Source organism: Gymnodraco acuticeps, unplaced genomic scaffold (assembly GCF_902827175.1).
Source record: "Gymnodraco acuticeps unplaced genomic scaffold, fGymAcu1.1, whole genome shotgun sequence".
NCBI classification, from domain to species: Eukaryota; Metazoa; Chordata; class Actinopteri; order Perciformes; family Bathydraconidae; genus Gymnodraco; species Gymnodraco acuticeps.
In genome coordinates this window covers 248,499-266,109 of record NW_022990413.1, presented here as the reverse complement: position 1 = coordinate 266,109, position 17,611 = coordinate 248,499, and the positions used below count along the sequence as shown (strand labels likewise).

Here is a 17,611-nt window from a genome sequence, read left to right as displayed (position 1 = left end):
GCGTCTGTGCCACAACTCCACCTAACAACATTTTATAGAGAGAGCTGAGAACATTTTACAACAATTGCACATCAGTGTGTGTGTGTGTGTGTGTGTAAGTTTAATCTGTACTCACCAACATCAACTTCAGATAGTCGGAGGATCTCTTGGAACTGTGGTTTGACCTGATAATTGTCGTATACAGGGTGAACAAAATGTCATGAATATTTGTACGATGTCACAGAAAGCCTTACAGAATTCAGTAAGTACTAAATGATATGTGGGGGTAGTTTTTGTTGTTGTTGAGAAAAGGTGAACTGAAATCGAACTTTAAAAAACGTAGGGGTTGTGGTAGCTGAGTTTTTTACTCTTGCGAGAATGTTTAATGTTGGCTAGTAACATTGCTTTACCTTAGTGTTGGTGAAAATCTTGCCGAAGGTGCGACATAACCTCCAGAAGAATCGAGAGAACTCATGTACGCAAGTCGGGGAAGACACGTTGATGCGACCCACGATCTCTATGAGCTGTGGAAGCCTGGAGACGGATGGAAATCAATGTGATATGTTTGTGTATGATTTGGTGAAACTAGGGCTGTTTTTCTTTATATTCAAAATGTTTGTTGAGCAATTGTTGATTTAGAGTTTAAAAGTCAACCTTACTTTTTAACAAAGCTTTAAAGAACGTATTATGTGTGTGTTTGTGTGTTTCTCTTACAGTTGGTTGACCACCCAGAGCAGGCTGTCCCACCCGGTGGTTCCCTCCTGCTCCAGCTGGTAGTCGTAGAGCAGCAGCAGCGCACTGAGCATCTCCCTGCTGCCGATGATGGTAGCCACATCCTGGAGGGGAGAAGCTGGCCTCGGAAACCGGGTCACTGCAGGACACATGACCAGAAAGGAAACTCAGAAACTGGACTACAACTTCTACGAGTGACTTGTTTTTTGTGTCGTTGTCTTACCCTCTATTGCAGGTATGTCTCCGTTGAGTTGTGCTCTGCTGGTGAAGGGAGCGTTCTGCAGGACCACGGCGAACAGAGGAGGGATCAGAGACTGCAGCGCTGACAGGTAGATGTGCAACTTGTGTTCATCCAGACCATGCTCTCCTTGCTGCAGGAAGACAGAGGTAAAGAAGTGAGCAGAGCAATGAGTGCTCTTGTTTGTGTGGTGCGGACATTTGAAGCTTGAAAACACTAACATATCAACCACACAACTTTAATCTTTGTCAATTTAGTTTGTACTGTACAGTGACAAGAAGGATCAAGGTCGGCAACAGTTAGTTATAAAGTGTGTTCAACTCGAGTAATTTATATACATATTAAACATCCAAATCCCTCCAGTTTCAGACACATTTAGTTTTTGTATCATTGCCGTACTTTTACCCCTTTCCTCCAAATTATTACACATTGTTTGGATGTATTTTTACTATAAGAGTGAGAAAGGCTCTCTATGAAGGCAAGGCACTTACCATAAGTAGTTTCTCTATCCGTGCTAACAGAGAAGGGATTAGTGTATTTTGCAGTGAGCCCAGCTCTGTGGTCCAGGCAGCGAAGGCAGGAATAAAGACCTGGTGGACGGCACTGACCACCCGCTCTGAGGGGTCCCCGAGAGACAGCAGCATCAGCTCAAAGCCCTGGAACACACACACACACACACACACACACACACACACACACACACACACACACACACACACACACACACACACACACACACCACACACACACACACACAACACACACACACACACACACACACACACACACACACACACACACACACACACACACACACACACACACACACACACACACACACACACACACACACACACACACACACACACACACACACACCACACACACACACACACACACACACACACACACACACACACACACACACACACACACACACACACACACACACACACACACACACACACACACACACACACACACACACACACACACACACACACACACACACACACACACAATGAGCCTTTTACAGAGAGAGAAAAAATGCAATTGTACTGGTGTTTTTTTTCTCCATTATTGATACAAATGATCTGACACACATACTTGGGAGTACTTGTCAGGGTCATCTATGTAACCCATGATGATAGCCAGACTCTTGACCACAGCCTCTCTGACCATGTCTGCCTTATCCTCAGCGAGCATCTGCTGCAACATGGACAAAACCAGGGAGCTACGGATCTCCCTCTGCAGAGACACGAAGCAAGAGACCCAGAATGTATTCATATCTTATTCCTCTAATGTGAAATCTCCTTTTAATTATGTATACACAATATGTTCTTACAGGCAGGTATGGTGCTAAGGCTCCGCAGGACTCTGCCACCAACAATCTCCTCTCTGGATATTTGTGATTTATCTGCAGAAGTGGAGAGGACATAAGGTTAGAAGTACTTCAGGAAAAGAAGTTGAAAGGAGGGGAGAAGTTGACTGGAGGGCAGCCACAGTGGAATGGAAACAACTGGAGTTTCATCGACATGCTGACCCTGTGGAAACCACTATTGGGCCCTTTAAGCAGATTCTCAGCCCCCAGACTTCTGGCAGCTGTTGCTGCCATCAATGTGTCAAATGAGGTGACACAGGTGGTGATGAAAACAAGAATGCTATCACATACAAGTCAGGGACACCGTGGAGCTAATAATAGTGATTTTCTGTCAGAATATGTAATCAAAACGACAGTGTATGCTTATAAAAACAGTACAAGCCACAACTGAGATTTGGTTCTAATGTATCGTACTAGGAAATATCTTTGCTTTAGAGCATTTAAGCATTTTTGCAGAACTTATTGTAAAATCTACAGAACAAATAGTCATATTTAATAGAAATGCTCTAGTCTTTGTATTGTGATAGGACAGAGAAAGTGTAAATCTAGCCCTCTTTGTAATACCATAGCAGAAAAAAGACAGCATATTCAATAATACAGGTGTACTGTGTGTACTGTACCTGTTCCCAGCACTGAGGAAGTAGTTCAGCCTCGACACGCGTGGGACCAACGTGCCTCGCGAACGCAACACACCCCGTCAAGATCATTTGTCTTTAAAAACACACATACACAGAAACATATGAGAAACATCTAGTTTTTCGTTCTTTCTCTGGGCTGAATAACAGGAGTACGAGTCAGGTAATAAATACTCTGTGTACAGATACACACCTCTGCTCATCATCTGGTCTCTTGATCAGGTTAAAGAGGATGTGTAGGAGCTGGTCTCTCTCTTTAGGCTCTGGGTGAAGGCAGGCGGTACACAAGATGAGGGGGATCAACTCCTGAAGAAAAAAAATGAAAGGGAAAAAGAGAGATGTGGCATTAGTTGAGATGACTTTGCAAAAAGGAGGTTGGAGTGAGGTTGAAAACGCACAGGGAAAGGATTGTTGGTGGCAGTCAAGCAGGCCTGGAAAACTATGATGGGAAAAGGGGAGAGGAAACAGGGAGAGGCAACAAGGAGAAGGAACCACAGAGGGTCACCTTTGGAATCAACTGCAGGGAAACCATGCTTACCTTCAATACCTTGTTGGTGTTATACCTTTAGGCTTCGGAGTCACAGTTACAATTAAAGCCACGTACTATAGGATCATGCACACACCCAGACACAGCTGCATTCAGACACACACGTTTTGAGCTGCTGGCTTCTCAGCGACACAACTCTCTCCCAGAGTTCAGACAGAGTTTACGGACCTTCCAGCCAGAGCTCAGCTGCCCTTGATACCGGGCCTCCATGGCCAAATTGTGGTCAGCTCTAAATTCCCGCTACACACACACCCAAATTAGAGAGTGCACACAGAGTTAAAAATATGTTTTTTCAAACAAACTCTGTTTTTTTTCTACGAAGATATCAGTTTCCTGCCAAGCGCTGGAAGAACGAGCAAAACCACAACGCTGGACGGACACACGGACCTGACAGACACTTGGGTAAAGATAGGCTGCGATGAGTCACTCCATCCACACTGAACTCTGAAGTCAGTGCCATGTTGGCCATCTTTTCAAAAGTTAAAATGTGGAATTTATGTATCTGAGAGTAATTTAAAGAGTTGACATGCACACATCAATGGGGTTGAACATCAGTTCAAACGTCAAATAGAAGAAACAACCTTTAAATTAACTCTATTCAGGGAAATGTAACTGTCACGTTCAATAATATTCTGCCCTGTCTTTGGAAATACCAACAGCTCTGTCCTGATAAAACAAATAGAGGAATTCAGTGCTCATCTGAAAAAGACACACTGGCCCTGTTCTATTCCTGTGTGAGCTCCTGTGTTTCTGATGTGAAGAGTCCTTCAGGAGTTCAACTCCTGACCGGGCCTGGATAAATGTTGTGGGCAGGTAGAGTGGACAGCGAGACGCCAGGACCCAGAGGCCAAGAAGGTATGATGCATTACTTCAGAGAGCAAAGCAACTTTACCGTTTCATGTCCAGAAACCAATATGTGCAAGCACCTGCATCCAAATGGAGTACATTCCACTTTAATAACTCCTATCAAACCCTTACTTTATGAAGCAAACATTCACATAATCAAATGAAAGTGCGTAGGTTGCTGAGATTAACATCAGTAGGAGAATCCCCCCCAAAAAGGGCTGAATGTCCTTACATGACAGTATTATTATACCTTACAAGATCTTATGTATTATGATATTATATAAGGATATATTTTATTCGCTCCCAGGTGCTTTTTCTCTTTGATGGCTTTACTTTTCTGTTCAATCCATACTGACCTTCTACTGGCTTATCAGATAAAAAAAGGGCATACTGCAAACACTGTCATTTGACCTAACTTCTAATCTTTTGTCTTGTAGCAGCCCTGATAAAACTGCCAATGTGTCTTTGTCTTGCCAGAAGTTCGTTAAAGATCACAGTTAATGTGGCCGGTAGAAAAAGGAAGTTAATTGTTGCAGCATAGATGTACTCACTTCCCTAGGACACTGCTTATAAAAGGTTTATTAAAAAGGATTAAGAAAATAGTGCTGTAGCAAATGACCTAGAGATACGTCTTTTACACTAAAGGAAATAGAAAATACAAGGACATTGCATTAAAATACAGCACCGTTATTAAAGAAACTTAATGTTTAATGATTCACAGTGACTGATATTACAGCCAGGTGGCAGGCAGAGTTTCTTTGCATCATTCCAACGTTTCAAGTCAAACACCTTTTGTTCTTAAGTGGGTGTCATATTCAGACAAAGGTGTGTCTCTAGGTGTGTGGTGGTAAGAAAGCTTCAAGTTGCAAGATGGAAGTGTGAGCAGCTGTGTGTGTGCAATGTCATGGTTGGTGAATCTAACGGATATAGTACAAAGTCCACACCACTCAGAGCCAGAGGCCAAAATGTTGTGTATTAATCTTTGTCATCCTCTCACCAGTTTGTTTTTGTTGCTAGGCAAAATAAACTGTGTTCGGCTGCGTGTCAGCAGCTAAAGTTTTGTCTCATTAACCGGGAGCACCGGCAGATTAATAACATACCTGATATGTTACGTTAGGCACAAACCAGTTGAACAATTATGTGAATTGGTCTTATCTTTGCTACTATCAAAGGGGCCTTGAGGGACAATTGAGTGAGATTCTTTGTATTAGGAGAGGAGAGGGAGACCCACCTAGCAAAGACCTGTTCAACTTTTCTAGTTAATCTTGATTTTGCAAAGAGATTAGTTTCTCCATAACTGTCAGGTTGAGTAGAACAACAATTAATGGTGGTATGCAAAGCAGCCTAACTGAGAATTACTCCAACAAGACTTACCTCTTCAAAAACACGCCATGTTGTTCTTTAACACACAAGTATTTGTATATACATGAATACACACACAAACAAGAACTTTGCATGCAAGCAGTTATGAAGACAGTTGTCTTAATTATAGCTTGTTAATTGCTTTTCTATTTTCAATTCTCCTTCCCTTCTCTCCTCAGAAGCTATGCATATTCATATTGTGAAAATAAAAGCAAACCTGTTCCCCAACAGTTAGGAAGTAAATAAAAGCTTACATTAAGTTACCTGGAATAACGTCACAACTCATGTGGAATTAAGAAAAGAAAAAACACCTTTTCATTCAGCCATAAACAACAACAATGAAGTTTTAAAAAAAAAGGCTGTTATAAGATTAATTACAAATCACTCCAGAATCTAACAAGCCACTTAGAAGTTCAGCAAATAAATCACACAGGGATCCAATCAGGAAAGGACAGAGTAAACACACGCTGGGTTTAAGAAACAAACAGTTCATGACCCACCTTCTGCAAAGGCTAAAACTGCATACCTTAAGCCATATTTGCATATTTAATAATATATCGGCCATACATAACTTCTGATATTCCCGTTTAGGACATTAAAAGAGAGCACAAATACTGTCTTTACAGAGCTACTGCAAATTATTAAAAAAGTAATACTTCTGTCATGTTAGACCCTAAAGTGGCAGCAGTTGTAGCCAACAGGAGCTGGGCGTTAGTTACATTTTAAAGGTCCACAGGTCATGTGATAACCATGCAGATGAGTGCGTGAAAGACTCACCTGGCAAAGATGTGCAACCATTCTCTAGAAGAGAGGCATGCATGAGAGTGAGAGAATGAGTGAGACGAAAAGAGAAGAGTCAAAATAAAAACCAGTGAAGGCAACATACGTGAGTGGGGGACAACAACAGCAGAGGAGCGAGAAATGATGTCGACACTGGTGAAAACAAACGCCATCATAGAAGACGGTGAAATCAATAGATGGACACAAGTCAGCCAGGTACTTGCAAATGTCTCGATTATCTCTTTATATATACAGCTTACAGGCAGAAGACAGTTAGATACGTGGGTAAACAAGGGGAAAGGTGCTAGGGTTTAAGACATTAGTACGTTTATATTAAGCAATCACACCAATTACATCCCTGCAAGCCTCTACACGTCGCTAGCAGTTAGTTAGAAGCAATTTGGGAATACATTGTGGCACAAGCCAAGAAAAGGGTGGTGCTTTTTCTAAGGAAAACATATTTAAAAAATAGCAGGTTTGAAAATAGGTAAATTGCCAAGAGAAAAAAAACCTCATTAATTATGTCTATCCCCTTCACCAAAGGTTGTCAAGATTTGGATCGCTGCCCGTCTATGTGGAAGATTTGCAAGCTGTAGATGACTGTGTTCCCCTTAATGCTCATCCCTGCTGCTCTGTGTGTATCTATTATCCTGCGAGCAGACGATGTGATGATGACAATAATGAAAGGGGTGCAGGAAGGAGGAGAAGAGGAGCAGCAGAAGTGTGGTTACCTCTCGTTTAGCGAGGAGGACGTTGGGGACGATGTGAGGGAGGCAGCGGCCGAGCATCAACATCACGCTCTCCTCGCTGTCGGCTATACGGGACACCTGGAAATGAGAGGGGCATTATGCACTGTACTGTATTTATAAGTTAAAGGTCACCTATTATGCAAAATCTACTTCTTCATGTCTCTTATACATCAACATGTGTCCCCTCTTCTTCATGTCTCTTCTACATCAACATGTGTCCCCTCTTCTTCATTATACACACATGCATTTCCAAACATTTGGACTACCTATGTTGCAAATGTATTATCTTTTCAATTTACACACGGCATCTATTGCACGTCTGTCCGTCCTGGGAGAGGGATCCCTCCTCTGTTGCTCTCCCTGAGGTTTCTCCCATTTTTCCCTTTAAACTGTGGGTTTTCTCCGGAAGTTTTTCCTTGTACGATGTGAGGGTCTAAGGACAGAGGGTGTCGTATTGTCATACTGATATTTTGTACAAACTGTAAAGTCCACTGAGACAAATGTAACATTTGTGATATTGGGCTATATAAATAAACATTGATTGATTGATTGATTCATGTCTCTTCTACATCAACATGTGTCCCCTCTTCTTCATGTCTCTTCTACATCAACATGTGTCCCCTCTTCTCCATGTCTCTACTACATCAACATGTGTCCCCTCTTCTTCATGTCTCTTCTACATCAACATGTGTCCCCTCTTCTTCATGTCTCTTCTACATCAACATGTGTCCCCTCTTCTTCATGTCTCTTCTACATCAACATGTGTCCCCTCTTTTTCATGTCTCTTCTACATCAACATGTGTCCCCTCTTCTTCATGTCTCTTCTACATCAACATGTGTCCCCTCTTCTTCATGTCTCTTCTACATCAACATGTGTCCCCTCTTCTTCATCAACATGTGTCCCCTCTTCTTCATCAACATGTGTCCCCTCTTCTTCATGTCTCTTCTACATCAACATGTGTCCCCTCTTCTTCATGTCTCTTCTACATCAACATGTGTCCCCTCTTCTTCATGTCTCTTCTACATCAACATGTGTCCCCTCTTCTTCATCAACATGTGTCCCCTCTTCTTCATGTCTCTTCTACATCAACATGTGTCCCCTCTTCTTCATCAACATGTGTCCCCTCTTCTTCATGTCTCTTCTACATCAACATGTGTCCCCTCTGTTTAAATAGACTCTGAAAGTTTCAGGAACAAAGATTCTCTCTCTTTTTGTCCTGATCCATTTATATAAAAACCTGTCTGAAAATGAGCTGAACCTGAAGCTGAATCACCAACCAGGGTACCCCCCCCCCCTTATTAACCAAATGTCTCTCAGAGGGGCGTGGGGACAGTGGCTCCTTATTTTCATCTAAAGTAACAGACAGAGAATCAGCACTTTGGAAACAGGGCTGAAACAGAGGGGATTATGGGTAATGCTACAATGATCTGATTGGTGTTTCAGACAATCAGAGACATGTTTTGTATATATCCGAGACCTGTGATATAGTGATGAAAAACAGTATAATAGGGGACCTTTAATATAATGTAAGGTTTGTGAGTAAAACAAGTGTGCTAACCTCTGCTCCCAGGCGACTGTCGGTGCACATTCTGCAGAAGGAGAGGAGGGCTTGCTGGAAGGCCGGGGACAACTTCCTGCGACACCACAAACAACAAGAGACCAGCAAACAGTCACCACACACACACCACTTAATATGTGTCGCCACAAAAACTCTGTCGGTTGCCTTGACCACTGAATGATTTAGGATTGGACTGGGACTGCCTGCCAGAGAGCTCAGTGCAGCCGCTCTCCCATGTCCCCGCTGTAAAATTCAGTGCAATACATTTTTTTTGGAGTTTGGCTAGAAGACAATACACGAGTAACAAGAGCACATTGTGACTAACTGTATTTGCCACACATTTTTTTGGAGCTGTACATACATCTGATAAAAGGGACATTTAGAGTTAAGAATAAATGTGAAACACAGTATCCCATTGATCATATTCACAAAATGTGGGATTACTAAATATACTACAGCATGTGTGTGACAGCAGAATGAAATGTTTATACATGAGCTCAAGTCAAAAGTTTAATTTAAATTAAGACCTGCTATGTGCTCTGGGGACATTAACCCTTAACATCTTAATAATATCTCAATTTAAAATCAAAGTGTTTGTAATCAAAGATCCTGCATTTGGCATTTCATTTTAAAAACAAAACCCCCTACAAAGCCCTAAATTCAACTTAAATTTACATTCTTCTCAGTATTTCAATATTAAAACACATTTATTAGATTTTGGAAGGATTTGTGGAAACATGAATGGACTGGAATAAATTGAGTAAATTCCATTTGTAGTCAAAAGGGCACACAAGTTGTTTATCAAAGGCTGATCAATACCGCCATCTAGTGGTTACACTCCGTAACTACACTGAGAAGAGCTGTGTGTCTGAAAAAGGTACTACTGTACTGAGTATATTAAATATCCTTTTCTGTGTTTTAGAATCCTCACAGGAAAATATCTAAGGATTACATTTGTGGACGAAGAAAGATAAATAAAACATAGGAAATGTCTTAGGAATGTATTGCTTATCAATATCAATCTTTATGGGTGGAACAGGTTTTTCAGGACTAACCTGTTCGGCTGGTCAAACTTGACGGGGGGTCGACTCTTTAGCTTGCTGTGGGATTGTGTGGGGGGCTGTGAAATGATCTGGTCCTGTTTAGTTTCAGGCACCGAATCGCCTCGGATGTCCAGATACTGGCCGTTATCTGTAGGAGGCTGAGGGTGAAATGAGATAAAGTTATAGGTCAATAACATTCAGTACAGGACTCATCAGATTTTCAGCACACAAAGAACAGATAGTTCACCAGCCTTGAAGGAATAGTTACTGAATATGATAAAATAGTGAATTGTATTAAAACGTAAATGTTCTTCATAGTTCAATTTCAATATTTTTAATTGCAGGACACCGGACGTCTGTACATTACACATTCAAATTGCACACATACCACAGAGAGAGGGTCTGACGAGAAGGGGTTGGATGTTTTCTGGGAGCCCAGGTCCAGAGAGGACGGAGGTGAGGAGGAGACTGTCCTCTTCAGTGTTTGAATCTCACTGTAAAAAGGTAAGAAAATAATCAGATCCATCCAAAAGTAGACCTCTAAGTTTTTCATTGTAAAGCTTATTTGTCTGAATCATAATTGAGCATGGAAGAAAAATGTCTTCTATCAAGATTTCTTCTGTAATGAATGCAGTGTTGGGAAAAAGATTCCATACTGGTTCTACCCCATGACCTGTTTAAGTTGCAATTATGGATTTAATGTGGACTGAAACAACACATTTCTAGATTTTTAGAATGCTTCTAATTCTTCCTGTAGTGGTAAATGTTCTTGTTCTATAAAAAGAGGTGTCAGCATCAGAGCATACTAACTATAGAGGGCTGGATTGTTCAGCACAAACAAGCCCTCACCTCTGCAGCTTCTTGATCTGCTCAGCTAGGCTCTGCTTCTCAGTGTTGAGGAGACTTATCTGGTATTCCAACTCCTGGACCACTTCTGTCTGTTGCTATAGGGGGACACAAATAATATACAGAAACGTTATAACCTTTGCTTAAGAGTAGGCAATCCACCAAGTCATAGTTTTTCATGATATCTCCATACTTATAAAAGAAAACAGCCACTGTCACGAAACACAGTGTCAAGTATACTAACTTAAATCATGCAAATAAAGTAAGGTAAGATGATGAAATATCTTTCTCTACTTTGTATCAGCAATACTCTTCTGATGAATTACACCCCTTACATTTACATACACATCGACACACAAACCTGATGTGAGAGGTCGGGCTTCTTTGGGGGATCGATGCAGTTTCCTGGAAGATCGGTAAGCTCCACCCCTACTGACACATCAGCCGTGTCCCGAGGAGAGGCGAGGGGGGTCCCACAGTTCCTGTACAGCTGTAAGAGGTCGGGGGGTTTTGGGATGTTGAGGCCAACGTCATCCCACAACTCAAAGTCCTGGAAATAAACAAATAAACAATATGAATGTGTGGCGGAAGTAGGCGTTTCATCTGCATAGCAATTGTAAGACACCATGGTTAAAGAAATGCCCACGTGCTCACAGTTCAAGTACTTTCAAGAAGCAGCCAGATATAACTGATTGAATAAAGGGTTAACTCTATTCAGACATGTCTCATTCTGTCTTTAAAACGTACAACAGCAGTAATAATCTTTACCTGATCATCATTTTCATCAGAGAAGGTGATGGCCGAGAGCTTGTATTCACTTTTTAATAAATATTCATTCACAAGGAAGTTTAAGGCTCTTTTCTCCAGCGGACGTATAGGCTCCTGAGATAGAGGGAGAAGAGAAGCTGTGACATTATTCACTTAAAGCCTCGCAGTAATGTCATCACAGGGGTTTAAAGGAAGTTTCATTCCCTTGATTCGTTAAAAAAAAGGAGAGGAATCCACAATCTTTTCATTCTCAACACTTGAAGATTTCCCACCTGAATTTCAGCGCTCGACTTGTAGTTTTTTCTCTCGTGAGAGGGCACTTCGCTCTCTGAGAAATTGAGAAGATTTTTTAGATGAGTTTGAAAGGATGCTGATTGTTATTCATCAAGAGGAAAATCTCTTAGATAAAAAAAGAGAGAAAACTGTAACATAAGAGGGTTCAGGTGGAGAAGAAGTTAAAAGTACGCCACACCTGCTGCCTGAGTCAAGTTGGCGCGCAGAGCATGAATGGTCTCCTTTGCTTTCCGTAGCTCAAACTCCAGCACTGGACAGGAAGTGACAACACACACACACAGGAAATGCATCCAACCAAAGACAGGGAACAAACAAATAAAACAAAGATGGGCATGAAAAACAAAACAACCACACGCAAGATTGTAAGAGTCATAAAATAAAACAATGAAAAAGGGACACATGCAAATGATGAGTCTAAGGAAACGCATGCAGCAGAGGATCATGGTAAAGCCGGCCGGATGACAAGAGTGTGTAATGCCGATTTCCTGCCCTCCTTTTCCCCCCCATCAACAGCACTGATGGAAATTACTTCAAATGTAGCTGAGGTGGAAAAATATTTTTAAGCTACTAAAGATGTAGCCTTGATAATCTATTAGCTGTCTGACAAAGGATTTTTTTTTTAACAGGCAAATGCCTTCGTAACAAGTATTTAAATAATTTGGTTTGTAGAAAAGTCTAGGATCAAAATGTAATTTAGAACGTGGTAAGTTAATGTTTTGGACATGTTGCGTCTTACAACAGAATTGCTGATTTGAAGTTGACATTTGAAAGACTTATACTGAATAAATAAAAAGAACACACAAGATTCTTAGACAAGTTAGAAAAAAAACACACGCAAAAAGTAAGAAGCGATGGAGCAGGAAAACTCTGTTGCATAGCTGTGCACTGACAATCTGCCATTTGATCCTGAAGATGTCTCAAAATCTGTCATCTAATGCTGAGGATTGTGGGTAAACAGGTATTCGTAACGTACCAGTATGAGCGTGCAAAAGGCATAATCAACTCTTATTACAAACAACTGTCATTTCCTGAAAGGTCATTCTCAATTGTCTGTTTTATAACTTTAAGAACACTTATTTGTGTGCAAAAATAACATTTGTTCTGACCAAATCCCCCAACTCTGACTCCTATCTTAGCTGATCAAGAGTGCACAGGATGCAAGCGCAACAAAATGGAAAACTAAGAACGGGCAGAAAAATAAAAAAGCAAAAGGCTAGTCTGGATGGAGTGACTTGTCCAGTATTGTTCACTGGGGTTTGATCAACGTCAGGAGGAAGCCAGGAAACCCAGTCAGACAGCTGGGGGCAGGCATCTTTAAGGGGGGATGGTAGTGGGGGTGGGTGACGAGGTGAAGGAAGGTGCCAAATCGGGGAATAATAGTCATTTTTAAGTCATTTGTAGTTGGGAGGATGGAACCAAAATCTCTGCTGCATGGTTTTAAATGTGTCCCTTACTATGTAATAATGTGCAGTATGTTTTCATGTTTGACAAAAGCCCCAAACCAAAAGCAAGCTCCTTGTATTTTCATCTCCTTCACTTAAAAAGGAACAGATCGCCCAATAATTAAAACCACATATTGTTCGTGATATCTTTTTAAAGTGTTGGTGCATGTTGTTACCAATATGAGAAAGATGAACTGAATCATCATTTCTGGAAATAAACATCGTGGTTGAGTTTTTCCAACAACAGATTTTTAGCGTCCGAGCGCTACAGGTGAATCTTATTATAGATATATAAGTATTTAGTATCATGAATATCAGTCATGTAAAGTACAGAGGGAAAAACAACATAATGTACATACAATAAGTCTAAAATATCCCACACCTGTGTACAGTTAAACAAATCCATACTGCAGTTATGGGTTGGGGCTTTTCAGGATGTATTGACTAACACTTACCGACCGAATGAGAGGATGACTACAGAAGCTGCTAACAGATCATGCTAACCACTGTGCTATGGCAAAGTGTGGACGGCTGAAAAGTGATGTTTTCATGTTGGCTCTTACACAATAGAAAGATGGAAACAGTAGGCAGATTAAAGAGAACACAATCGGTACTCATCGCAACCAAATGTGAGAAGCTGCTCTTAAACGCACTAATATATGATGAGGCATGTCATAGGGTAACTTAACTGTTAACATGTTTTGCAAACACTAGCTAATAAAAGGGAAAGGGGATGCAATTTGAAACAATGCTGAGACAGGTCCTTTTCTAAAAATACCACAGACTGACTCAACAGTGTGATGGGAGGAGGCTCGAACACCTCAACCAAGAAAAACGGAAACATACAGCATGTTGGAAGAGTTGCCAATTATCCACGATTTTTGAAAGGCCTATAAACGTAATTAAGTTCGGCCTGATTAGACTAAAAACTCTATGGCAACAGAACAGTATGATGGTGTAAACATGTGTTTTGTGTGGATTCTGATATCAAAAAACAGTTCTTTTTGGTAATCCCTAATTACATGTCTCTCTTTAGCAGTACCACTGAGACAAATCAAAGCGAATACTTATTTGTAATTGAATTTGTGGGGGCTTGGCTAACACTACTATGATTCAATCTTTGGTGTAGCCGTTGGTTTTATTCTTTGTTTCTGTGCCACCCTCCCATTCTGTCATTGCCTATTCTCCTGACTTGTTATTTCCCGTCGTGGCAGTATGGTTCATCTTACCTACTACCCGCTCGTCAGACTCTCGGTTGCCATCGTCTGAGTAACGGGCAAAGTCCAAAGAGTCCAAGGTGCTGATGCTGCCGGCTCGATCTGAACAGAGACACAGAGACAACAGTGAGACGAGGATCCGCACATCGATGAGTCCACGGTCACAAGGCTTAGACATGTGACAATAAATGCACCGCTGATCCTTGAGAAATGTTGATTTATGGAACAGTAGCCCCACTGTGACTCAGTATTTTCCCAAGGACTCTTAACCGGGGGAATCCTGTTGACACTGGGCTTCAGTTTAAGGGTGATGACTAACCACAAGGCCAGTCTTCAACAAAACAGATGGAAATTCTATTAAATTCAGCTAAAAGCAGAGAACTTTATGTGGGAAGGTTACACTTTAGCCAAGAAACATGACTCACTGCACATTTGGGAAATCAAATCAATCATAAAATGTTAACTTTGCTGAGAACTCGACTTAAGAGAAATGCCTTTTTCCAAAGTAACAACTCCAACCAACAACCTTACATCTCGGAGTAGGGCAGCCAACAGTATTGTTCACTCACAGAACAGATGAAGCCGATACATAACCTGTGCTCTTATTTCACTGAGGTAGGCTGGCCTGGTAGCTCAGCCAATGGTGTTAGCTTTCCTCCAGCTCCAAACAAGTGCAAGATTGGACTGTTTGTTCTCCGATATCAAGATACAGTGGAAGGTCAAGCCAAATGTAGACTAATTTAAAAACCAGGGCTTGCTTTCTTTTACAACGCTACAGGGAAGTGACTGTGTAATAAATTAGGCAGAGAATTAAATCATTGTTGGTTCAGAAGTGAATGTTTTGATTTGGCATTTAGCCTTGAGGTAAAACACACACTGATATCTGAAACCGTTGGCTTTTAAGTCACATTAAAGACCAAATAAGTTTTTTAATTAACCAGTAGGTCTTTCCAAATTAGCCGACACCCTTAATGATTTTCTAGGCTTGACAATAGGGCTGCAACAAACGACTAATTTGATAATCGATTAATCTATCGATTAATGAAACGATTAATCGACTATTCGGACTATTATACCTTGCACAATTTCTCCAACGTTCTTATTTAGCTATCAACTTTTAGATGTAGCTTGAGGTTGTTTTAGGCATGTGGAAACTAACAATGAAGACAATAAAGATGAATACATGATTCAAAAATACATATATTATTACATTAACTAAACACACTTTGAACAAAATTAACATTGCTTTTTATTCAAATTAAATAGGCTACATAATATTTCACATCAAAAGAAACAACAGTGTTTTAACAAATCGTATTAAATAATCTGAAGACAGAACTGTAAACAGAATAGCTGAAACTTTAACTAAATAAATAACTCAGTTACCTCTCATCAATCATTAACCCATGCTTGTGTATAATTGAGTTAACTCTGTGTGTTGCTGCTAGCATACATAACACCTGACGTGGAAACGTTCCTCGTGGATGGGGCTACAGAGCTACTAGAAAGACGGTCGAACCCGGTGCATTCCTCCGTCTGGATGTGGAGCACTTTTGCTAAATGTTTAGACAAATTGCTCGTGTTACCGCCCTTACATGCTAAACTCTTATTGCACTATTGGCAACGAGCATTGTTCACATCGAACAGGTAAAGTGTAATCACCTCGGAGCGCGTTCTCTCCGCCATCTCCTCCGTGTGTGTGTGTGTGTGTGTTGCTGCATGTAGCAGCTGCGTGTGTGTCAACTGCCCCGCCCCCTCGCACACAGACCGGGGAGAGAGATCGAAAATACATCATAGACGCATTTTTTTGTCTTTTTGCATATTAGAAACGAGTTGGCGACACTAAGACTGCGATATAATGTTTTTGTACCAATAATACATGACATATATTTTTTAAATGTCTCCAGTACTGATAAAAAGACCGATAACGTTTGAGCTTAACGTAAAACACACGTGATGACGTCACCAACGAATCGACGACTGAATTAGTTGGCAACTAATTTGGTCATCGATTAAGTCGATTAGTTGTTGCACCCCTACTTGACAATAGGTACCGCACTTTATTGTTTGACAGGAAATGTTTGCATAGCCAAGACATGTTAAAAACCTTACATTTGGGGAGAAAAACATATCAAATAGAAGCTTCTGTGCTTTCGTATGTCAAATGCTAAGTATGACCATGCATGCAGCTTCACAAAGCACACACACTCTGAGTCCTGTGACTGTATAGTGAGAGTGAGTGTGTGTGTATCACTGTAATGTCATGCTTGTGTGTGTTACTGTAATGTCATTAGGTTAACCCTGTTAAGTGTGATGGATGTTCACGGTGAGTATATTAAATCTATTGGGTGAATCAATGGATAATATTGTGCTTGTATGCATTTGTGTGTGAAGGGGGAAACCTGTAGTTCCACAGCAGCGGCAGCCTTTTGTGTGTGTTCCTGATTTGGTAAGAAACACAAGTATTTCTTGCTGGGTGACCTTTCTGTTGTGCGCCTGTGGCGTGTATTGTCTGACACTTAAGACGGTCACCTCTTCACTGCACTCCTGACACACACACACACACACACACACACACACACACACACACACACACACACACACACACACACACACACACACACACACACACACACACACACACACACACACACACACACACACACACACACACACACACACACACACACACACACACCACACACACACACACACACACACACACACACACACACACACACACACACACACACACACACACACACACACACACACACACACACACACACACACACACACACACACACACACACACACACACACCATTATTTGTTCGCTGAGGGAAGGAAGCCTCTTTGTATCTCTGATATTGAAAATCCTAATCGTACAAGAACAACTGGAAGGACAACAAGGAAGCAAACAAGAGGAAGGATGTTTTTTCTGCTTTGGCAAGTATGATAACAAAGCAGAAACATTGGAGACAAAGAGAGGAGCGATAGTTTGGTCTAAGTACAAAGTGGAACATTTACAAAGACAAGGAAACGAGAGAAGATGGATGGTCAGGAGGAGGCAGCCAACAAGCTCTTTTCCTGGGAAGGATCTTTTGGCAAGAGTGTGAGCTTTTTGACAGTCCAGCACGACATGGAGCTGCAGCCAGTCGGTGCAGTCCAGCACGACATGGAGCTGCAGCCAG

At 41.3% G+C, this 17,611-nt stretch overlaps 1 protein-coding gene across 8 annotated transcripts in view; it reads right to left on the bottom strand.

The window, feature by feature from the left end:
• relch (RAB11 binding and LisH domain, coiled-coil and HEAT repeat containing) overlaps positions 1 to 17,611 on the bottom strand; it is a 33,519-nt gene that overhangs the window by 12,198 nt on the left and 3,710 nt on the right. For 3 of the 8 annotated variants that reach the window (XM_034224936.1, XM_034224939.1, XM_034224937.1), the window contains exons 2-21: positions 14,431 to 14,520; positions 11,938 to 12,009; positions 11,738 to 11,793; positions 11,466 to 11,579; positions 11,059 to 11,247; positions 10,701 to 10,795; positions 10,240 to 10,345; positions 9,864 to 10,009; positions 8,809 to 8,884; positions 7,232 to 7,327; positions 6,498 to 6,521; positions 3,159 to 3,271; positions 2,951 to 3,041; positions 2,295 to 2,366; positions 2,057 to 2,197; positions 1,441 to 1,605; positions 935 to 1,082; positions 694 to 850; positions 390 to 513; positions 116 to 164 (exon numbers count right to left, since the gene is read on the bottom strand). In XM_034224936.1, coding sequence (XP_034080827.1) covers positions 116 to 164; positions 390 to 513; positions 694 to 850; positions 935 to 1,082; positions 1,441 to 1,605; positions 2,057 to 2,197; positions 2,295 to 2,366; positions 2,951 to 3,041; positions 3,159 to 3,271; positions 6,498 to 6,521; positions 7,232 to 7,327; positions 8,809 to 8,884; positions 9,864 to 10,009; positions 10,240 to 10,345; positions 10,701 to 10,795; positions 11,059 to 11,247; positions 11,466 to 11,579; positions 11,738 to 11,793; positions 11,938 to 12,009; positions 14,431 to 14,520 — 2,124 coding nt within the window. The remainder of the gene's footprint in view (positions 1 to 115; positions 165 to 389; positions 514 to 693; positions 851 to 934; positions 1,083 to 1,440; positions 1,606 to 2,056; positions 2,198 to 2,294; positions 2,367 to 2,950; positions 3,042 to 3,158; positions 3,272 to 6,497; positions 6,522 to 7,231; positions 7,328 to 8,808; positions 8,885 to 9,863; positions 10,010 to 10,239; positions 10,346 to 10,700; positions 10,796 to 11,058; positions 11,248 to 11,465; positions 11,580 to 11,737; positions 11,794 to 11,937; positions 12,010 to 14,430; positions 14,521 to 17,611) is intronic. The other 5 variants (XM_034224940.1, XM_034224942.1, XM_034224941.1 and 2 more) reach the window with 3 other exon arrangements.